Here is a 23,170-nt window from a genome sequence, read left to right as displayed (position 1 = left end):
GGCAGCGTGCCTCTTTAAGCTAGTGTAGCCGGGCAAGGGCCGATTGTAATCCGCTAGCACAAAGTTGAATAAAGATAAGTGTTGTTTCGGTAAATAATGTGCTTTGCTGTTAATGTGTGCTTCTGTCTCCTGCTCTAGGTGCACAGAATTGTCTCTTCATCCTTGGCTATGAGCAGAGGGCTGCCGGAACCCCGAAAACCAAGCTCGTTCCCGCGAAGCCTCGAAACGAGGCCTAGCAGTTGGTGAACCCGTTCACAACGTGCTACGTGCCCCGGAAGCACCCCCCGCATAGTTGTTCCTCGTGTCTTTCATTTTTCCCGCTGGCCGCTACTGTTTGGTCCTAGGTTGGCATTGCGGGTCCATCCCGGGTCCCTAGTCTGGCCAAGCACGCAGTTGGCAAGTCCTCGGGTACACAAGGTTAAAGCACGGGAAAGACAGAGCCTCTCCCCGGCAAGCTAATTATAGGCGGAAAAGCAAGTAAATTGACATTGGATAAAGTGAAATTAAAACAAATGAGTTCACGATAAGCATTCAAAGTGACAAAGGGCTAACACAAAGTAAGGTGCTTCGCGCCAGTTACAGGGGTATAAGTAAAAAGCGGGGAAAAAGAAAGACACGAGGAACAACTACGCGGGGGGTGCTTCCGGGGCGGCGGACTCGGTGGCGGGCGTCTCCTCGGCGGTGACCTCCTCCTCGTCTTCACCAACACCAGCCTGCCCCATCATCCCCATGACCATCTCGTCGACGAAGAGGCTGACGGCATTGGCGTGCTCCTCCTTGTTCTCCTCCGGTGACCAGTCGATGAAGATAGTCTCGAAGGGGAACAGGGGTAGGCCTGGTGGACCCTCGGCAGGATCGCGCCGGCAACCTGAGACGCGGCGACGCTCCCTTGCCGGTCCCCGAAGCTGCGGATGCGGTCCTCCACGATCGTCAGCCTTCCCATGAACTCCGCGAAGAAGGGGATGAGGGTACTGACGTCGCTGCCGTCGATGGCTGCTGGGGGCACCCCCAGCTTCGACAGCGACTCGTTCCCCACCTCCGCACACCTCGGGAGCAGGGCCGTGCTTTCCTGGCACTGGCTTCCCAGCTTTGCGTGGTTGCGGCGGGCGAGCTCGGTCTCAGCCTTCTGGCTTTCTCAGCCTTCTCAGCCGTCCCACGAACTCCGTGAAGAAGGGGATGAGGGTGCTGACGTCGCTTTCTCCGAGTTCTCCTCGTCAAGCTGTCAAAGATCGTTACGCGCGACATCCAGCTCGCCCTTGAGGGCCGTGTTGGCATCGGTCGCGGCCTTGAGCTGCTCCTGGAACTCGCGTTCCCGAGTTTGGAGCTGCTCCTGCAGTTTCTTCTCCCGGGACGCGGCTCGTATCGCCGCAGCCTGGGCTGCCGTGGCCTGCTCCCCGAGTTGCGCCAGCAACTGCTGGATATCGGAGGAGTAGCTGGAGATGAGCCCGCTTTTCCTTTCGAGGCGATCCTGGAAGCCCCTTAGTGCTTCCTGGTGCTCCCCCTTGGCCCGAAGATGCGCCGCCTCCAACGACTCGAGCACTTGATGGTGCTCCGCACGCAGCTCCTGTAGCTGGCGCTGGATGTGCGCTTCCAGGACCAAGGGGTCGGATGCCTTGGCCCGGGCTTGATGCGCCACCCGGATCTCCTCCTGGAGGCGTGCCCACTCCTGTCGACGCTCCTCGACCTCCTCCCGCGCGCCATCCAGCCGGCCCTGGGCTGCCGCGAGCTGTTGGCGCACCCGTTTGTAGCAGCTGACGAACCCCAACTGCTGTCACTTGATGCCCTCGATGATCTCATGCCCCTAGTCGAAGATGCTGGGGTCCCAGTTCAGCAGACCCCAACCTGCCCCTGCGATCACCCCGATACTCGAGGAGGCTCCCGCGGCCACAGTCTGTGACCGCAACACCTCCTCGGGTGCCGGTGAAGGCGAGCGCGTCCTTCCGCTCCCACCGGCCACGAGCTCGTCCCTTGCCTCCGCTTGGGGGCTGGGCAGCCGCTCGCGGCTGGCCTCCGTTGCGGCCCGGTCGAGGGGCTCGGGCCCGGTGGCCGCTGCCTCCCCGGTCAACACCGGGTTGGTGGCTTGGCCGCCGGGAGAGTCCCCTCCGCCCCCGCTCTGTCTGTTGGAGGGTTGCTCCACCGTCACCTCAGGGGCGGCTTCCACATTGGTCGCGGTGCCCCCTAGGGTGAGTTCTGCGGACCCCGCACCCGCAGTTGCAGCGGCAGAAGGGGCTGCAAAGAGGATTGTTAGGAAAATGAAGCGCAAGACGAGAAAAGATAATGGGGAGGAATGATTTGGCAAGAGTGGCGTACCTTGCGAAGTGTCCCCTCCCTCTGCGTCGGTCGCCCCTTGGCGGCCACCGTCATTCGTTGCTGGGTCGACCCCGGCAACGCTTTCCGGTCTTGGATAAGAAAGTATGGAAGGAGTATTAGACGCTGAAAGGAGAAAAAGAGAGAAGTATACACGAAAAAGTTGCCGGGTGCACCTGCTCCCGGGGTCGTCGGCTTGCTTACGGTGTGGGCAGCGATGCCCACACCCACCTCTGCCGCTGCCGCTGCCGCGCCCCCCGTCCCGGCTTGGGGGCTTCCCCCGCCCGTGCCGGGGGCTGTGCGCGGCTTCTTGCTCGAGGTTGCCGGTGGAGAGCTCACCGGTCCCCTCTTCCCCGCCGGCCTAAAGCAAGAAGGGATTCACTGAAAGAGTGTCAGGAAAAACAGGAAGCATAGGTTAAGGAAGAGGGCTTACTTCGCTGGGTTCAACACCAGCCGGCGGTCGGCAAAGATCCCTCCCGCAGGAGGCGCCTTCCGCGCTGTCGGAGCGTTCCCACTACCGCCAGAGCTCCCCATCGTGCCGGAGCCTGAGCCCCGGGCCGGTGGGCTGCCCCCGCACTGGCTCCATTGCACGGCGGGCAGGCAGGGTAGCGGCACGACGTCGTCATTGTCGCTGTCCCCTTCCGCGAGGCTGTCAGCACCCCGGGACCCCTCGTCCCAGGATATGTCGGCAACCTCGCGGGAGACGTCGTAGCCGACGGAGGCGCCCGCCAGCCCCCTCGGAATCCCCGTCCGAGTCGCCCTCCTCCTCCTCCTCACTCTCGGCCACCGGTTGCTTCCAGGTCCGAGCCCTTCGTTGCGGGGGAGGGCTGCTCGACGGTGTCCCCGCCATGATTCCCCACTCGTTGCAGGGTGGGTAGTTGCTGGCTCCCGGGTTGGTGACATTCGCGTGTAGCGCTATCACACCGGGAGGAAGCCCGGCAAAGGGGGAGTTGTCGCTGATGATCCCCCTGAGCCATGTTCGGATCTGCTCCATCGTCAGCCCGCCTCGCTGCAGCCTCATCCGGTCGCCCTCCCCCGAGTAGGTCCAGACCGGGTGGGTTCGGTGCTACAGCGGAGCGATGTGCCTCGCGATGAAGCTCCGGGCCACGTCCAGGTCCGAGAGCCCTGCATGCCGCAGCGCCACGATCTTGTCACAGATCGGCGCAAGCTCGGCGTCCCTGGCGTCACGGTGCCGCCAGTCGCGGGACTTCTTTGGCAGCGCGGTGGGCTTGGTGTAGGCCTCGTTGTGCTCCTCGATGTAGAGCCAACACCAGTCCGCGCGCCACTCCGTCTCGATCTTCTGGTCCTCCGTGACGATGAACTCCGATTTGAGCCCGTCCCAGAACCGGAACGAGACCCCGGAAGACATCGCCTCGCCCTTCTCGACGCGAGGGTAGTAGTAGTGGCGGAATAACGCCACGGATGGCATCACCCCCACGAATGCCTCGCAGAGGTATTGAAAGACACAAGCTTGAAGAAGGAGGTGGGGTGAATCTGCGCCAGCTGGAGATGGTAGGCGGAGAGGATGGCATGGAGGAAGAGGGAGTGCGGCGGCACGAATCTAGAAAGGATGAACCGTACGAACACCCGGTAGTAGTGCTCGCCGGGGTCCGACCCGACGGGCAGGATGCGCGTCGGGCCGTGCTCGTTGTGCTTGGTGGCCACTGCCAAGCGCAGCTTCTCCATGGCCTCGCCATTGTAGCCGGGCTTGAAGAACGCGAACTAGGCCCTCTTCTCCTTGTCTTTGCGCTCTCGCTCCGACATCTCCTTCTTGCTGCTCTTCTCTCCTTTGCTGCTGGCGCCCTTAGGACGTGATAGGCCTTTGGGTGCCATTGGCGAAGGGGGGGAGGAGGCAGGTGGGAGGCTTCTCGGGAATTGGAGCGCAAGGGGCTTGTGGGAGGCAATGGCAAGAATAGTGGCGGAGGGGAGTCCTTGTGACGCCGCCCTTGGGTATTTATATCCGGCAGGCAGAATTGCAACGGGGGCTCCCCCACGATCAGGAATCAAGCACCCTAAAGTTTTGGAGGAATCAAGACGGTTTGCGCGACGTGGCCATAACTCCCTGCTCACAAAAGGGTAGTAGGGCCAGAAATCGTGCACCCACTCCTCCCGTTCCGACGGGAGGAGGCGTAACGGCGGCCTACGTGGCCGGGTTCCCAGCTTGGCCTATGGACCCACGCGTCGGAAGGGCGTAGCCCGGCAAACCGACCGAGGATGATACTGTCCGGGAGCTCAAGGTTGCCGACCCACACCCGGGGGCTACTGCTGTACCAGTGGCCCACGGGGCCCCACTGGCACGGGACGCGTGGGTCGCAACTCGTGAGATCCCACTAGGCCGGCTTCCCGGGAGGGACGAACCCGGGAAGTTACCAGCTTGTTCCCCCGCAACTTGCCGGGCAACGGTACCGGGGCACCTTTCGGGTACTGGGGCTTCGGGGGGTCGCAGGTGGGGCCGATGGAACAGCGGAGACAAGACCACACAGCGGGCGCAGTGCATTAAATGCACCGACAGGAGTCACATCGGCAGGGCTAGTCTTGCCCAATAAGTCTAGAGCAGCTACTCTAAAAACTGTTTTGTTTACAATGCACAATGGCCTGGGCGCTGCATGAATTCCAGCGTGGATCTACAGTAGGGTGAGTTTTGTGGCAATGACACGCGTGTAGAAAAGGTGTCATGCTGCATGCCTCAGCACCTGTGGTATCCCCTTGACTATAAAAGAAGGACCAATGCCATCGGTCAAAAGGTTCGAACCCCAATCAGTAGCAAGTAGTAGTGCACCCGTTCATAGCAGAATCTCTTAGAAGAACAAGTAGCTCACCCGGGAACCCCCGAGGCAATCTGTAAGAACACACACATTTAATGAATACAACTCTAAGCAGAACGTAGGGTGTTACACCTCCGGGTGGCCCGAACCTGGGTAAATCCGAGTGTCGACACTTCGTGTCTTGCGTCACGCCGGCGATCGTCGGAGCGCTCGCCTCGTCCCTCACTAAACAACAAGGGGGTGCCTAGCATCCCCGGTGCCGGAGACCCGTGCTCCGACACTAAGGAAACAGATAGATTTTGTCTGCAAGAAACTTTCTTCGTGCAACATCCATGTAAATGCAAAAGAATCGCTAGTTTCAGCATGTGCTAATGTCATTCTTTTTTGAGAGATTGTTTTGACTAACATATGTGTACCTACACACATAGGGGGTGTACACGGTGCTAGCTGTGCAGCCTCGACTTAAGAGGGAGTGGGTGGGAAAGACAAAGAGGATCTGAACAATGGTTGGGGAGGAAAACAAAAAACGAGAGGGGCTTTTTCTACCGGCTCCGCTACCTAGCTGTGACATGCATCCCTCTCACGGCTCAGGCGCCACCACGTGTGTCATACCAGGCCCACTTCGTTGGTACTATTTTATTGGTATATGCTATATGAATGGTACTACATAGTTGTATTAAATTCAAGACACTTATTATGAATCGGAGAGAGTATATTTTATTGATATATGGTATATGAATGGTGCATGTCATTGATATATGAATTACAAAACATGTGGGCCCGGATGAACGCCATGTGGCAGCGCATGGCTGGCTACATACCACCGTTAGGTGGCAGAGCCGGTAGAAATGACTTTCATGTGTTAAACTATCTTCTCATCATAAATCTGTTTTTTACAAAGGCACCCCTTGAGGTGCTGTCAAAAAAAGGCACACCAGGAGGTAATGGTGCTGAGGGAGAGAAACAAGCCCTACATGGTTCCGACCACAAATTCTTCTCTTTACATAAATTTGCACTATGCACAAAGGGTTTCACACTGCCACTGCATATGACTTGCTCATGGATCATATTGAGATCCCATTCACATTCATGTGAATCTGGAATTCATGATGTCAGCTCAAACACAAGGTTTTTATATGGCTAATGATCATTAATAGGCTTAACACCATGGAAATGATGCATCAGAAAAACTTCCATTTGCCATCTTACGCATGCGTGCTCTGCCAAGGTATTCAGTGGGAATCCAGGGACCATCTGTTCTTTCAATGCCCTTTTTCGCTGGCATGTTGGCGATACATCTGCCCCCAATTTGCTCCCCGCCTGAATGCGCATCAAAACATCATGGCACTGCACCAACACTTGAAGGTCTCTTTCCACATGGAGACTACCGTCCTCGTCAGTTGGAGCATTGGAGAGTGAGAAACGATTGTATCTTTAATAACATCAGTCTATCGCTTTTCAGATGCAGGCAGATTTTCAAAAGGAACTTAACCTTGTGTTCCATCAAGCTAGAAGGAAGAGATACCACCAGTTTGCTGACTGGATTTCTAATTTTAGATAGATGTTCCTGATAATTTTTGGTTATCATCTCGTACATATTTGCAGTAGATCAATGATCTATTGTTTTTCTAAAAAAATTTCATAAATTTGCACTAAAATAACAACAATAATTTAGGATCGGAGGTAATATTTTATTTTCGTTGCAACGCACATGCCATTTATGCTATCTCTTAATTTGGAGTTGGCGGTGATGGTTGATCGCCCGTAAGTCACTTTGCCAAAATTACCTCATGTACCACCACATCCGCCCCGAACCAAACTCATGCGCCCATCCCGATCTTTTTATCTTCTTTTTTCTACAACATCACCTGATTGGACTATTCTGTTCCCGAATCGTCCAAAAGTTACAAACGTTGCTCATATGAATCAGAAAAGAATAATTACATATGTATTTAATGTTATTACCACGTGGCTCATGATGAATTTATTTAATTTGTTTTTCTGTTTTTTTTGTATTGTTACATTTGCCTGCGGTGAGATATGCAGACAAAAATCGCACGTGAGTTTATTAATCCGCAGCAATGCAAGAACACTTCGCTATTCATAACTAGTTAGAGGGTTATGTGCGTATTCTTGTGCAGTTAAATGGAAATCGCTTTCTAATTGCTCTGCCAGTCATCGGCATGTGTTATGTCACCGACAAAGTAGATAATTCTACAGTTATTGATCCATGACATCTTATAAATCTGCGAAACAATAGTAACCTTAGGGTAAATCCATTTCACACCCACTACTCGTCAAATCTATTTAACTAAGTTACCTAGTTGTTGGAAGATGAAAGGTTAGGCCTCCTAACTAAGACTACTGTCATTGCGCACCAATTCAGTTCATCCACAGACAGTACATGCAATGTAGTAAAGTGTCGATGCGAAAGCTGGTTTGACATTTTTGCACCACCAATCAGCTCTTGAGGTCTGCTCTAGAGGTCGAGGAACAGCAGCCCCGTGAAGCGGCAGCCCTGCAGCTCGATGGCCTGCTCCAGCTTCCAGCTCCGCTGCTGGCTGCTGCTCCTCCAGCTTCCTCCGTAGAGAAGCCTCATGCCTGCCCATGTTGCCATGGCCCTAAACAAATCCAAGCCAGATTAATCAGTTTCAAAATGCAGCAAGCTTCGGAGGACAGTTGTAGTGCTCACCAATCTGCAGCAAGTGACGTCATACGGGTCCCAGGAATCGAGCAGCCCGAGGGTGTCGTGTCCCAGCGAAACCGCCCTGTTGCACATGCTGGAACTTCATGCAATCAAGAAACAAATCCAAGCCCAAAAAACAGTTCTTTTTTCATTATCCCTAAACTGAAAGGGTCCATCGAAGTAAGCAAGCAATCTACATCAAAATGGTGTGGCTTTCTGCAATGGAGTCTATGGGCAGCACAAGACGACACAGAAAGCGATCGCCAGTTCACTCATTTTCTGCCTATTTAAGCTTCCTGTGCATGCCATTTTTCGCCTCCTGTTCCAGCATAACCACATCATTCAAATCCTGCAAATTATGCTATCTGTACCAGGGGCTTAAGTTGTTAGATTTCCCTCTTATGCTCCTGTTTTACATAAACTTGTTAGATTGGTTCCATGGGTTGCTGGAAGCTTGCAGAGCAGCTATCTACCTCTTCCATGGATAGCAATCTGCTATTTGCTTTCCCCAATTCATCCTTCAGGTTTTGAGATTCTGTTTGAAATTACACCTGAAAAACGACAAGCATATCAGAAATAGTCCATAGTTTCGACATGATTATATCACATAAAAAAACCTAGCAGTTGCTATATCATTAAACATGATCTGTTATCAGCTTTCAAGCTCCAAGAAGAAAAAAACAAACTGAGTTGTACAGCTGAGACATTAATATACTCTCCGGCCTCTGGCCCATATTAAGTGCCAAAATATTACATGATGTGTCAAATGCATTGCCATTAGCGACGTATGTGTTGGCTGAAGAATAGTAATACTAATATCACAAAAGAAAGCATACTCTTCACAAAATTCATAATACAAATATAAATTAAGAAAAAAGGCGGAATCCTTACTCCTGGGTAAGTATGTTACCAAAGAGAGGAAAGATGCAGTGAAGCTTTTACCAACCAGCACAAGAAAGAGATGACAATAAAGAAAGGGAGATAGATAAGAAAGATACATGCAGAGCACCGCCGAATCAACCGAACCTCCAACACGAGACACTAACCTGTCGATAGATCAGATAAACATTTGGAAAGAATCAATCTAAACAACAGCAACAAATAAAATAACAGTTATGAAAATACACCAAGTCACTTCTCCAAAACTGATCATATGAACCGGCACCCACAAAGAAAAAGGAAACCCACCAACTCAACTACATCTGATTGAGATCACATTCAAAGCCAACAGCAATGGCATGAAGCACTGAGTAAACATTACCTACTCCCTAGCCCCTCTCCGCCACTAATCCGAAAAGCTAGGTCCTAAAAATGTAGGCCTCTGTTACTGGAAACAAGTGGATTCAATCTTCAGCATGACAATGATATCACCAAGGATGGGCTAAGTCAGACTAAAAGCAAAAAATAGTGCATTTAGCAGGAAATTACGTTTCACTGCTTTAGTCGGCTGAACAAATCTCTGATTCTTCTATAAATTGCGTGTGATAAAACACATGACTTAGTAGCTCATATTCGATGTTAGATTGGTAATACTCCATGGATTGAACCCCAAAAAATGGATAGGCATCTAGTACAAAGGGGACAAAGATTTCACGCCTTCCGATCAGTCGGCTTCTAACTTATAACTTTACACAATCTAAGCTGCACAGATTTTGAGAGAACTATATATGCGCATTTTGGAAGGTAGAGAAACAATGTATACACAAACTCTGGACCTTAAATCAGTTAAAATTAATATTTAGAAAGATTGAAGTTTCAACATCCATTTTTCCAGTATCGCATAATTTCCTCAACTGAACAACACCCTCAGTTTTCTCCATATCGCCAGAATAGCTTTATTTACACTGAATAAAAAATTCTTCTCCAATACGTATTATCTTATATGCTTAAAAATAAACATATATGCCTTACAAATAATTATGAGGCTCTTTTTGGTAGAGGAAAAGCATACAGCTTCAAGGTAATAAAAAGTGTAATATAGCGAACAATGGTGGATATCTTCCATATGATAATTTTGAGGTTATGCATAAAGCACAAAAGATATGAATCCAGTATTCTATTCTTTGTGGTGTGTGCAAGGCCATGCAAAAACCAAATCAACATCCATAAAAAATGAAAAAAATTAGGAATTTCCATATGACATAAAGCATCACATATTGTATTACTTTAGTTAGATCTATAACACAGCTCACAAATAACCGAAATAGACTAAGAATCTAAGGTCATATGAGGACATCAGTAGTGAAAGTAAAGAGAGAAAGAACTGTGAAGAATATTGTGGCCATCCATACTTATAGTTATAGTAAATAGAGAAAGAATTGGGGAAATGAATTGTATCCACTTCTGCCTTTTTGAACCATCACCCATCGCCAAAAGGAAGTGTGCATGTTGCCTTTTGTGTAGCCAGCATCTTGAGAGTGGCACAAACTTTAGAATACCATGTTGTAGATGCCTATGAGAGGGTATTTTGCAGAATGGCCTAAAAAAGGATAATTCATAGTGGTGAAGGACACATACCTCTTCCCTTGGAATCAATAGTAATGCAGATACCTTGTCCATATCTTCCTCTTGGCGTTCAGATATATCCGTTTTGGTTCAAACAATGTTTCTCTGTTGATAGAAAACACAAGAATCTTTTAGAGAACCCAAGAATATCAACTGAAACAATATGACAAAGAGCATGAGAACCACAACATCTCACTAAGTTTCTGTCTTTTTACCTTCAACACAGAAAGGTATCAAATTATAACCTATCACCAAGCCTCTAAACTCTCAAAATGAACATGGAACGTTATGCGCGCCTTGCCGCGCCGGTGATATATGAATCAAAGATACAACTCGAAAAACAATGGCAAGAAAACATCATCCAAATCAACAAGGTTGACTCAAAGAAGAATGATACAAGCAAAAAAAATACAAATTGCTTAGGTACATCAGAAGACAAAATCTGGCATGTTAAAGCAGTGATATTGCCTCAAAATAAAACGCAGCCTCGACAGAAAATAGATCAAAAACAAGATTACAACATCTTGGATCCATATATCTATGTATAATGTTTAAATAGAAGAGAGAAGTGCGTGTATCTATTGGAAACTTTTTATGGGCTTCCGGAAGGCGACAAATACACTGTCTGTTTGCCAAGTTAGAATTTCAAAGCAATTGTTTGCAAATCTATTGTTCCTGCAAATGTTTATTTCCGTTTCTGGTTCCCCTATCTTTGCCCTCCAGCTTTACTTCAATGTTCTTACGCTACAGGACTCCCAGATTTCAGCTATGGCAAATGGTTCTCTTCTAGGTGATACACTGAGTGCTTGTCTAGCTTCCCTTGCCATTTCTTTGATGCCTTCTTTTGTATCGCTCAGAAAATAGTCTCCACTCTCCAGATCAAGATCAATCTACGACATCCGAAATAAAGAATAAATCAAATAGTAATATCTCTAAGATCTCTGTAAGGACTGCTGTAAAACTAATATAGATATAAAAGACACAGGTTATCTAACAAAGAAGCTGCTTGATCGCTATTATCCTTGAAGTATATCTCTAAGAATAAACATTAGTGAAGGTGATTATCTTATTCCACTTCGAAGCAAGCCATAAAATCTGAGACAACAACCATAGAAGATTAGAAGGTTAAGAGAGAATATCAGAAGTGTTTGGCAAGCACATAAGAGAGCTTGTTCAAATGTGGAGAAATAAACACCATAAAACGGGGCTATGATGTCATGGACATACATCCCTATATGGGGTGCAATCCTAGGTATCCAAATAAGGGACGATATCCCATTAGTATCTTCTCAATTAGTGAGGCAAGAGATTAGATAGGAATGTTAAGATATGGTTCAGAAAGTAGAGATTAGTTTGTCGTATATCAAGTTGAGTCTTCCCTATAGAAGGGCCCACTGTAATCATTATAAGAGTGTAGAATAAATCAATCTAGTTATCCCGTTCACTTCCTCCATGCCCTTGAGGTGCGGCTACTTTAATGGATCTCCCGTGCCTGTTGGGTCCAGGGTTACCCCATACAAGACCCTAGGGCCATTATCACCCATCATGAAAAGAGTCCATGACATCACATGAGTTTTTTTTTTCTTTGGCTGTCTATATAGAGTAGAAATCCTCATGTTGGATTTCTTTCTTATCATATATCAAATACTGATTCTTCGCAAAAAAAATATAAAATACTGATTTTGGAACTGGGCAATTACCTTGTGAATAAAAATCCATCCTAGGGTAGGGGCGCATGCATGTTCATTTGACCTTCCACAGCAAGTTGTTCGACTAATTATAGAGCAGAGTAGGCAAAATCACCAGTAATCCCCACAAGAACATTTCCCATCCTTGAAGTGATGAAACCTGTTAGTGTCTCTAACAGATATCTCCCTCTGCTCGAAAGATGATATGAACTTCATTGCTTCGTGGCAGTCACCACAAATCCGGAGGTTCTTTATCACCCGAAGGGGTGTTCCTGGGCGTGTGCTTATGAGGCCTAATGCAACAGCCAGCTTCTCACTGTGCACGGCAAGGATATTGTCTTTTTCTTGTTCTTCCACATCATGTAGCACAAAATCTCTGCTTGGTGCAAAGCCTAGCCTGTTCATCTCAATGGTAAGCTGATTTAGTTTCTCGGTTATTGCAGTCATCATGGGGTGTGAATTGTCACCGGCCAACAACATGTGCACCTTGTTTTTTATCTCTATCCAGCTACAACCTTTTTCTTTCTTCAAGCCCATATTCTTCATCTCATCCCTCACCCTATTTACCCCGTCCCACATTTTCTTAGAAGCATAGATGTTGGAAAGAAGGACATAGTTACCAGCATTTCCTGGCTCTAATTGAAATAGCTTTTCTGCGGCGACTTCAGCCAGGAGCACATTTCCATAAACCCTGCAGGAGCCCAATAACGATCCCCAAATACAACTATCTGGCTCAAATGGCATCTCATTTATGAGATCATATGCCTCATCAAGCTTGCCAGAACGCCCTAACAGAGTAACCATACACGCATAATGTTCCATCCTAGGGGAAATGCCATGCCCTTGCTGCATTTCATTGAAGTAGCGACGCCCCTCCTCTGTCAGGCCGGCTTGGCTGCAGGCACCAAGGACACATGTGAAGGTGACTAGGTCAGGCTTCTGTTTGCATTTTTGCATGGAACAAAACAACTGGACAGCATTTGCAGCATCCCCATGCATGGCATAGCCACCAATCATCGCATTCCATGAAACCACATTTCTAGATGGCATTGCATCAAAGATCGTTCTCGCATGCCTGGCCTTGCCACACTTTGCATACATGTCCACCAAAGCACTGCCAACATAAACGTCATGAAGAAATCCCTTCCTAAGAGAAAAACAGTGTGCTGACCGCCCATGCATCAAAGCTGCAACATTGGCAAATGCTGGCAGCACGCAAGGTATCGTGACTGAATTCGGCTCAACCCCTATTGACTGCATTGTCCTAAAAAGATCAACTGCTTCCAAATCCCTTCCATTCTGCACACAGCAGGCAACAATCGAGGTCCAAGACACAACATTCAACTCGACTCCTCGGCAAATAAATTCCCTGAACAACAGTAATGCCTCAGAGACTTGGGCGTTCCGAGAGAGCCCAGCAACGAGAGCATTGCAGGAAGCAACGTCCATGTGGCTGGACTCATGGAACACCCGAACAATCTCATCAGCCCGCCCGCACTTGCCGTACATATCGATGAGCGCAGTGACTACACAAGCATCTAACCTGCACCCCGCCTTCACAACATATCCATGTACCTGCTTGCCAACAGAGACCTCTTTAACATCCCCAACCGCAGAGAGGGCACACGAGACGCCGGTGGCGTCCGGAAAGAACCCTTCGCTGTGCATCCTCACAAGCGCAGTGACCGCGTCCAGGGCGCGGCCGCTCCGGTTCAGCCCGGAAACCAGTCCATTCCAGGTGATCACGTTTGGCTCAACACCAGCGCTCCGCATCTGCTCCAGGAGGCCCCACGCGGCCTCGGCATCCCCTCGTGCAGAGTACCCAGCGATGAGTGCGCTCCAACCGACGACATTCTTCTCTGGCATTCTGTCGAACACGCTGCGGGCGGCTCCCGTGGCGCCGAGGCGGATGTATGAGTGGAGGAGGGAGGAGGCGACGAAGGGGTCCTCCGCGAGGCCGGAGACCACGGCGGCCGCGTGGAGCGCGCGGGCTAGGGGCTGGGCGGGGCATGACTTGAGCGCGGAGGGCAGGAGATGCGGGTCTGGGGGGAAGGAGACGTGACGGAGGAAGTGGTAAAGGCTGTTGGAGTGAGACATTGGCGCACATTGCCCTGGTGCCTATCGATCTGTTCGATTGTGAATCAGCCTGCTCAAAGCTCGCCGTCGGCGAGCCGAGCCGAGGTGCTGTCGAGCCTAATATGCAATATCGGCCCGAGCTTTTGACGAGCTCGGCAAAGCTCGCGAGGCGAAACGAGCCTCAGGGCAACCCGTCACTGCCATGTGGGCCCAGTTGGCTACGGCGAGGCGAGACGACTCGCGGCGGCCTGTGGGTGGCGAGCGCGGTGGATCCTAAAGCAGGAAGGGGTGGGCGCGGCGGTCGGCTGGAGGCGGCGGCCGGCAGGAGACGGAGGCAGTCATTTCTTTCTGTCCCCACCGTTAGCTTGTTTGATCAACAAAAACAATTACATCGTTTCACCAACAAAGTAAACCAGTAAAATAAAGTAAGGAGATCATCGTCTCAAACACATGAGAATTTTGAACTAAAACTCATGAGCATAGAAACAAACTAGATGAATAGGCGCTTGTTCGCTTAACATAATTCGTCTATTTATTTAGATTTTTCCTCAAATTTTGCCTTGCACATGCACCTATATGTATCAATCAACAGGCTTTGCCAAGCCGTAAAATTTGATATGCTTTCAGGCGTGTGCCCTGGAACCTTTTCTTTTACTCCTTTCATCTTTTATGTGTATTCACAATCATTTTATTAAAATTTAGATCTATATCAATTACAAAGTAAAAAACTTCTCATCCTATTCAAATGTAGGTGAGTAAGTGATAAATACAATATCACACGACTACAACGAAAGCATTGAAAACAACCATGGCTCATCACATGTGATATTTGAGGTTGTTCCATTGACAAACAATCTTGCATATGACCAAGCACATCTTTGATTTGACCTTAGTCTGCAAATAGTGCCACAATTAGCGTAGTAAGTATCATTGAGAAATAAAATCCACAATAATAATAATAATAATAACATAACAATGTAAATAACCACCTGAGCAACCACGCAACCAAGAAGGCCAAGGGAAATGTCACATTGATCTTATCGAAGATATTTAAAATGTCATAGTAAACCAACTGAAGACACAAACAGTTATACATCGCGAGACATCTATCGAGACATCATCTTCAGGTTATTGGATGCCAATGAGGTTATCAACAGGATAGAACATAGGGAAGAGGGAGGCAACTATGGCAGGCATCTAAGCAACCATCCAGATTGTAGTTTACCAAACATAAGAGTGCTGGCCGTTGCAACAAAAGAGAAGCAACAAAATTAACTTTAAATATGAGGATCACATAAGCAGAAAGAACTATACCATGGGATAAAAGATGCCAGCAGGGGAAGATCATCTAATGATACATCTTAATCATTGTACAGTATGAAAATAACATATACCTGAATCTCTGTACCATAAATAATCAAAGGTGTGCCTGCAGGTTACATATCTCTAGCTGAAAATGATGGCATGTGCATGTATGTGCACTTTTGACTACCAATATTAAGTTCAAGCTAACAAAATAAAAGACAGGAAGTACCATTGGACCTATGAAAGAACGGATTATGTTGAGATGTCTTGTTAACACCAAGTCCTTAACAATCACAAAGTAATTAAGAGCTACATGGACTGCAATAGCTTCAAAAAAAATATTGAGCTAGAAACAAAACAATTTGTTAACCTGGGGCTATTTTCAAGAAGATGAAACAATCAGGTTTGAAGTAACAAAATTCTTTAACATTGCAGGATATCGAGAAGACAAAACAATTGACTGTAAAGCAACATGATTTGTTAAAAAAGGCTAATTAATAGTGGGGACATTTTCCGATGACGTCTAATTAGAAGCAATAAAACTACACCAAAACTACCATTAAAGAATATGCAACAATTTTACAATGGAAGTCTTTCGAACTAATAGCAGGGAGAAGAAGCATCAAAGGAAAAAAAGAAAGCAGAACATAATGGAATAGGAAGGGCAAACAGATTTGCCTCTGACTGGCACCCTGGCATTGCAAAGCCTGGAATTGCAACCGGACGATATTGCTATATGGTTAGCTCCAAATCTATAGGCAAAAAATGGTGCAAGCTTGAAAAAAATGAAAGGATGCAAGGATTGAAGCATTACTGACCTTGCAAACCCTCTCTGAAGTTATGTTGGAGAAAAATCTAGAGGTGACGGTTCTCCTTGTATATGAATGTAATCCAGATGTCTAGTTTTTCCCCGATCTCTCCCTCTAACCTGAATTGGGACAGTGCAAAAACTACATGAATCTATTCCCCAAAAGATGAACACATGGACCAAAGTCAAATATATTGCCTTGTACACATTGTTATCTTTTCCATCCATTGCACAACAGTATAAGGTCGGAGTCCTGATGCAGTGATATATGAGTATATCTATATACATAGCCATCGAAACTTTAACCGAGAAATCAAAAGAATTACAGAGATACTCACGAAATTATAGAGAATGCTCCGAAATTGCAGACGGCGGAGCACGGGGAGCTGGGGCAAATTCGGCGCACAGAGGCCAAGGATACGCGCTTGTGCTCCAATGGCCAATGGGTACACCGTCGTCTCCATGGCGGCGGGGGCAATATGCAGCAAGAGAGGGTGAGGGAAACCGAGCGAGAGAGAGACCGAAAAGAAGAGAGAGTGAGTACCAGAGAGATGGAGCGGAGGGCGAGGCGTGCCATGATCTGCTTCGGTCGAGGGCGATCCGGCGGGGTCGCTGCCTGGGGAGCCCGGATCCGGCGGGCTGCGGCCCGGGGATCTCGTCCATGGCTCCGGCAGGATCGCAGCCTTGGGTGCCCGGATCCGGTGGGGTGCGGCCGGGGGAGCTCGTCCATGGCTCCGGCTGGGTGCGGCCGGGCGAGTTCGCCGTTATGGGATCCCATGGCGGAGAGAACGAGTAAATTGCACACAATCACATTTCGGTGACTTTAAACGAGAATTTGCTAATTTCTGCGCAGAACCACCGCAATTCAGTGAACTTATTGTACAGCACTGATTCTACCGATTGCGGCGTATAAGCGCGTTTCTGACACCTCAGGGCCACATGTCGGGTGACGTGGGGATGAAGGAGAGGGAGAGGACAGCTCGTCCTTGGCTGGGGTGGGGAAGGGTTCGGTCAGGACTCAGGAGCAGGCACAGCAGATCAAACTAACGAACGGCAATGACAAAAGCAAACCAACGGATAGGATAGGACGCGTAGAGGCATCGAAAGGGGCTCCGATTATTCCGCCTTTCATAAAGAGAATAGATAGCATGCGATTTGGCCGCAATAGTGGCTTTATAGCGGTAGGAAGCCTATGACAGTTGCCACGAAGTCAACGTTAATCCCTAATTTTGCATTAATTTCTCCATTATATAACGGATAAGTTTATATTTGACGCTAATTTTTTTATACGTGACGACACGGTTGCCGCATGATAGCGGCCTCTATTGCGGTTGTAGGATGCCGCCGCAAAATAATTTAGAACATGATTCAAAACCTTGCTCATGAACAACCTCATTAGCTTCCCTTGCACAAATCTCAATCGACATGTTAGCAAATCCAGAACTCGGCAATCAAGGAAGATTCTTGCAGTAGTTTTAGTCGAGAAACCTCCACCAAGCATAGTTTCGACCACCTGTGAATTATAAGATTGTTTAGTCCTAACTGGCCTGACAAAAAGAGACCCTCCCTCGACACATATACTTCTGCTATTGTTGCATTCACAACAAAAGGGAATATGCCGAGAAAATTTCCACAGAAGTATACCTATAACAACCAGCGGATTCCGAGGCCCCTTCTTACGAATGATATGCTCCAATGCAATGGCCCCGGATCGAGAATTCCAAGCCGATCCCAGATTTCTTCGGTCTCTAGCAAGTGAAGGTCATATGCATGATGTCTTCGCATCCCATTGAACACCGGAAGCCGCTCAAAGGAATGATATGTCTATTGGCAAGAACACATAGGCAAGTTATCAGACCAAGAGCGCTCGCCATCTGAAATTTTAATCTTCGATGGAATCATTAACTTCCACAGCTTCTTCCACACAGGGTTGATTTCGGATCGGCATTTCTCTTCCTTCTCCCAAATTCATAGTCCCATTCTGCGTGATAAGCCGAGCGGACCATAAACATGCCACTACTTGTATGATGCCAAGCTACAAAGTCCTCCATCAGCGTTTAAAATTCGCCATGCCAGCAAAAACACTTTGCAGCTTTGCCACGTAAACAAGCTACCACTCTTCAGTTTAGCTTTTTAGCAAATTCCCGTCCAGATAATACAGTGCTATTGGAATAATCTGAATTGACCTATCAAAAAACAATTCCAGTTATTTAATATGAATAATTTGGATTAATTAATGAATGTACTTTTATGTGTCGAATTCCACGGTACAATATTCTTAGAACAAACCCGTCTGATATACAGAATATAAGTTTTTGGTATACTGTGTGCTAAGTGTTCTTTTCTTATCAATGAACTTTTCATAAAAGAATTCTCATAATAAAATATGAGAATTCTTTTTTGAAAAGTGAAGTATTCTTGCAATAGGATTTAAAACTTCCACCTATCTTATCCAAAATAATTGCTTTAAGGTTGGTAAATCCTATTAATAAGCTTTCTCATTCATAAAAAATCATAGAGATAAGAAACGAAAAAGTAATTTCTATCAAATCAATAGAAGAAAAGAGCCCTTCCCTGATTTGAATCCCACCCTTCTTCAAATAGGATATCTCTAGACTTCCTATAAAAACTACAATGATTTTCTCCATCTTGCGAATTTATACTTTGTTTTACGTATATTAATTTGCTTATATATACATTATCTAAATCGATCTACTTAAAATTCTAAGCACAAAGGAAATCAGGATTTCGAGCAGCTGCCAACATTGCTTGGCTAACATAGCTTGCATTTGATCATTTTATTATGATTTGTTCTAACATCATGTGCAAATCGTCTGGTTCTACAATATTCATGTTTGTTTTGTATTTAATCATTTTATTATCATTTGTTTGTAACATCATGTGCAAACAAGCAAATAGAACTTTCGGCAGCAACGCGCGAAGAAACACCTAGTAAATAAGGTGATAGATGATCTCCTTGCGAACGCCCCTAGAAGGAGTGAAAACATCAGTGGTATGCGTGTTGAAGCGGACAACATATCTCATAGACGAGACACAAGCCATGATGAACTTAACCCATCTCTCTCCAAATCCAATTTCAACATCACCTTCTCCAGAATAGACCACTCCACCCGATCATAGGATTTATGCATATCAAGTTTCACGGCACAGTAGCCCTTCTTCCCTTTCTTCTTCTTAATAGTAGAGTAAATTTCACAAAATCATAGTTTTTTGGGGCAGTCGTTTCGCTGAACCACAGTTAATGAAAAACCGTCCGCGGAACCACACTTTTTGATTCAAGTTGACTCGGTCAGCCCAAAACCGGGTGGTTTTGCGGTTTTGCTTGATTTCTTACAGATGGGGCCCACCTGTTGGATGCCTCTTCGGCCCTGAAAACTTGCAGGAGTGAGACAGGGCCAGAGGTTTAATCACAGGCTAACGGGTCGGGTCGGTTTGGGGCCGATGCGGCGTCGATCCGGCAAATCAAGCAAAACCGCAAAACCACTCATTTTCGGGCTGACCGGGAGAAGAATCAAAAGTGTGTGGTTCTACGAACAGTTTTCCGTTAACTGTGGTTCAGCGACACGACTGTTCCAAAAAATGCGCTGTTGTGAAATTTACTCTTAATAGTATGAAGACATGCGAGTGAACTTTAATAAAAACGGTGTGGCTATTTCTCAGTCGCCTGATTTTGAAGTAACATATCTTAAATCTCACTTGATGTATGAGAGCTATTGGAATAAGATCTGATGGTCATTCATACTCTCCTCTCTCTCATGTGATATCGTTAGATTAAAATCCGACGGATAAACATGTCGATTCATATTTAACTAAAAAATAGATAGCTTCGCAAACAGGGCGGAGCTACGTGTAGGGTGCATGATGCACAGGCAATAGGGTCAAAAGAAAAATTTAGTGCTAATTATACTTAGTTTGTAGCAGCAGAATTACACAAGCCCAGAGATTTTTTTTATTGAAATTGCATACACAGATCTGTGTGAACGTGCACCTGGGTATTTTTTTTCCTTAGCTCTGCCCCTGTTCGCAAAAGCAAAACGTACGTAAGACAGCGACAGATCTGAATTGCGTCCTCAAGATGATCAAAAATCGTAAATACGAGAGGCATGCATTACTGTAGTACTAGCTTCGCTGGGCGGTGCAGGAGGGCGGGCGGGTCGCTCCGTGCCCAAGTTGATCCCATATTTTGATTTGAAGATGTCGACCGCTACAAGGACAACGTTGAGTCACGTCTTAACGCACTGCCTCATTAACAGTCGTAGAGTTGCATTTGACATCGCTTAACGGTTTTCACGTGTTTATAATTAGTCTAGTCACCGTCGGCGCTTGCCAGATCCCATCTGAATAACCGCGGCGCGAGAAGCGAGCTAAGGGCATCTTTAAGGAGAAGCCCCATATTTTCTCCATTTGTCCAATCTTATCCATACGAGGGTCCAAGTAAAAAAAAAACAACCCAGAACCCTCGTTTGTCTAAATTCTATTGACATCTTTTATTTTCAAATTTGAGAAAAAAAATAGGTTTCAAATTTGAGAAAAAAAATAGGAACTCCCCGTTGTCCGCCGGGCCCAGATGTAACAAAGCGATTCTCTTCTCCAAACCCACTTCCTCTCACTTGCTCGATTCCTCTGCTCCCGCATCCCCGCCGCCGACGCGTCCTCTCCTCCCATTGCGCGCCGCCGGCTCCCTCTCCGCCCGGTCGCTGACCTCCGCCTCCATGGCAACACCCTCCCTGATTTGGGGATGCCGACACTGCCTTCGCCGGAGGCAACGACCTCGGCCAGTGAGTACATGGGCAGCAACTTTGTGGGGACTACTTGAGGAGCAGTCGCAGGGGCGACAGGAGGTGGTTTTCGCTGGGGCTATTGGAGTGGCGGTGGGTGTGCAGGGGTCGTCGCGGCGTGGCCGGGGCGGCCGCAGGCCGCTGCGCGACGAGGTGGGTGGCGAGGACACAGGAGGCCAGCACGAGCACGCCGCTGCCGCAGGCTCTGCTGCGCCACGGCCGGGGAGAAGGCGTGGATGGCTTCGGGATCTAGAAGAGCGGTGGCGGCATCATCATGGCATGCTCTGGTTTCCTCTTGTGTCACCGACTCAATCCATTGTTGGATTTTTCTTTGCTTGCGGAGCTGGGGCATGGGAGATTCTGTCCGCATGGATTCCATCCATTTTGGTCAGAACGCAAGATTCAATTTCTTGACTGCGCATGGATACCATTGGCACGCACAGGTAATTTTTCTTCGATCCATGCGGACTGATTTTTTTTTTGCTTGCGGAGCTGGGGCGAATGTTCTGGACAGAGAAGTTCGTGAGACGCTGAGATTCAAGCTGAAGTTGTCGTTAGATCAAAAAGAGAGAAATGAGGAGGACAAATGAGGGTTTTTATTAGACAACTTGCTATTTTGTTCATCCCATTTGTCCAAAGGTCTTTCAAATAGACAGGGGAGGACAAACGGGGCTATTCATTGAAGATGCCCTAATGCAGCTCCGGTACGCAGCAGCAGATCGACCGAGATCCGCGTGTCGTGGGCTCAATTAATCGTACGTGCTGCCTATACGACTTGTTCCAAACACGCCAACTTCGCCAGCGCCGCAGTACACCGCGTGTACGTGTACATCACCACAGCCGCGTTTTTGGATTGGTGCGTTGCGTACACAGATTAACCTCACCGTGTGCACAAATTTTGCACTAAAACAGCGCCGTGGAGAGGTTCCCGGAGAAGGTTGCTGCCGTCGGCCATGCAATGGCTGCCACAAGCGACGAAGCACGTGAAACATTTTTTTCATCCATAAGGAAACAACAAAAACCAAAAGGCTAAACCTTTGTAGCCAAATTCTATAAAAAAAGATAAACTTGCGTCCCAAATCATCAGTCTCAGAGGCATAAACGGGGAAAATGATCATGCGCAACCGCAAAAGGTAATGGGGTTATTACTGTCACCATAGCAATTGCTACTCTCTTGCTACAATGCATGTATTACACCAAATCAATCTCTTTTTTTTAGAACAAAAAAATTCTTTTTTTTGGGTACACCAATTCAATTCGATTGTTGATCTTTCACATTGTTGTTTCTTAGTTACTTGCATATGTTGGCCCAGACCATTTCATGGATTCAAAAGATCTAGAGCAAAAGAGGGCCCAAATTCATGGCCCAGAAGGTGTACAATATGAGTCCACCAGAGCTAATAATAAAACTTGTATATGTTTTTTTCAGTAAAAAATCCTAAACTTAGTTACAACTATCTCCATTCTTAAATATAAGATGTTTTATTTTTCTCCTAAATAAATTTTTTAAAACTTTGACCAAATTTATAAAACATTATGGATTTAATCGAAATAATTTAGAGTTGTAGATATACTCGTAGATTTTTCTATTAATTTGATCGAAATTTAACAAGTTTGCCAAACTTTTGTCATACGATTGTTGGAAGTGTAACCATCGAGAAGCAGTGAAATTAATGTTCTTTCACCTTAAATTGCAATTTCATTTTGTTTCGTGAGCCAAATCCCATTTTTTGGGCTTTATTCTGTAAGTAGAGAAACATACTTCTATGCTGACATTAGAAGTAGGGCTTAATTAAACTAGTTCTAAAAGCTACAGCTAGCTAGAAATTCCTTTTTTTTTTCAAAAATACACCATAGCAGGAGTATCATGCATTAAAGAGAGAGTTTACCGTGACTCTAGGAATATCACCGTACTCTAGGGTTGTCACTAATCCGGCCAGCCAATTCGTTCACGACGGACAGCTCAAAGGAGGCAGTCATGCGGGATGAGAATCTCCTGACGGCAGAGAGGTATGGGTCGGCAAATCGGGTGTACGTCATTGTAGATGACGATTTTGCACTCCCAGTGGGTTTCAGCGCCGCATGACCACACAGAGCCCCGACGTCAAGGTGGAGGAGATGGTCGCCGGTGGAGCAGACCACATGGCCATGCTCTCGCGGCCTCAAGAACTCACTGAGCTCCTCGTGAGGATTGCCGACGGCATATGATATTGCTACCGTGCAAAGCTAAT

General features: G+C 47.2%; 1 protein-coding gene across 19 annotated transcripts; it reads right to left on the bottom strand.

The window, feature by feature from the left end:
- Window positions 1-7,281: 7,281 nt before the first annotated feature.
- LOC100823368 (pentatricopeptide repeat-containing protein At1g20230) lies at window positions 7,282-17,059 on the bottom strand. Of its 19 annotated transcripts, XM_024459408.1 has the most exons (6): window positions 11,964-17,005; window positions 10,276-10,368; window positions 8,757-8,804; window positions 8,232-8,309; window positions 7,765-8,165; window positions 7,282-7,693 (listed from the first exon to the last, which is right to left on the bottom strand). In XM_024459408.1, the coding sequence occupies exon 1, from the start codon at window positions 14,046-14,048 to the stop codon at window positions 12,063-12,065; it is 1,986 nt and encodes a 661-aa protein (XP_024315176.1). In that variant the 5' UTR covers window positions 14,049-17,005; the 3' UTR covers window positions 7,282-7,693; window positions 7,765-8,165; window positions 8,232-8,309; window positions 8,757-8,804; window positions 10,276-10,368; window positions 11,964-12,062. The 19 variants fall into 19 exon arrangements, with proteins under 19 accessions (XP_024315176.1, XP_024315184.1, XP_024315183.1 ...); XM_024459416.1 differs by having other exon boundaries at window positions 7,765-10,368; window positions 11,964-14,921; window positions 16,151-16,260; window positions 16,479-17,059; XM_024459415.1 differs by having other exon boundaries at window positions 7,765-10,368; window positions 11,964-16,039; window positions 16,151-16,260; window positions 16,479-17,009.
- Between the last annotated feature and the right edge of the window lie 6,111 nt (window positions 17,060-23,170).

The sequence above is a fragment of the Brachypodium distachyon genome, chromosome 2, assembly GCF_000005505.3.
Source record: "Brachypodium distachyon strain Bd21 chromosome 2, Brachypodium_distachyon_v3.0, whole genome shotgun sequence".
NCBI classification, from domain to species: domain Eukaryota; kingdom Viridiplantae; phylum Streptophyta; class Magnoliopsida; order Poales; family Poaceae; genus Brachypodium; species Brachypodium distachyon.
This window is presented reverse-complemented; position numbering and strand designations above follow the sequence as displayed.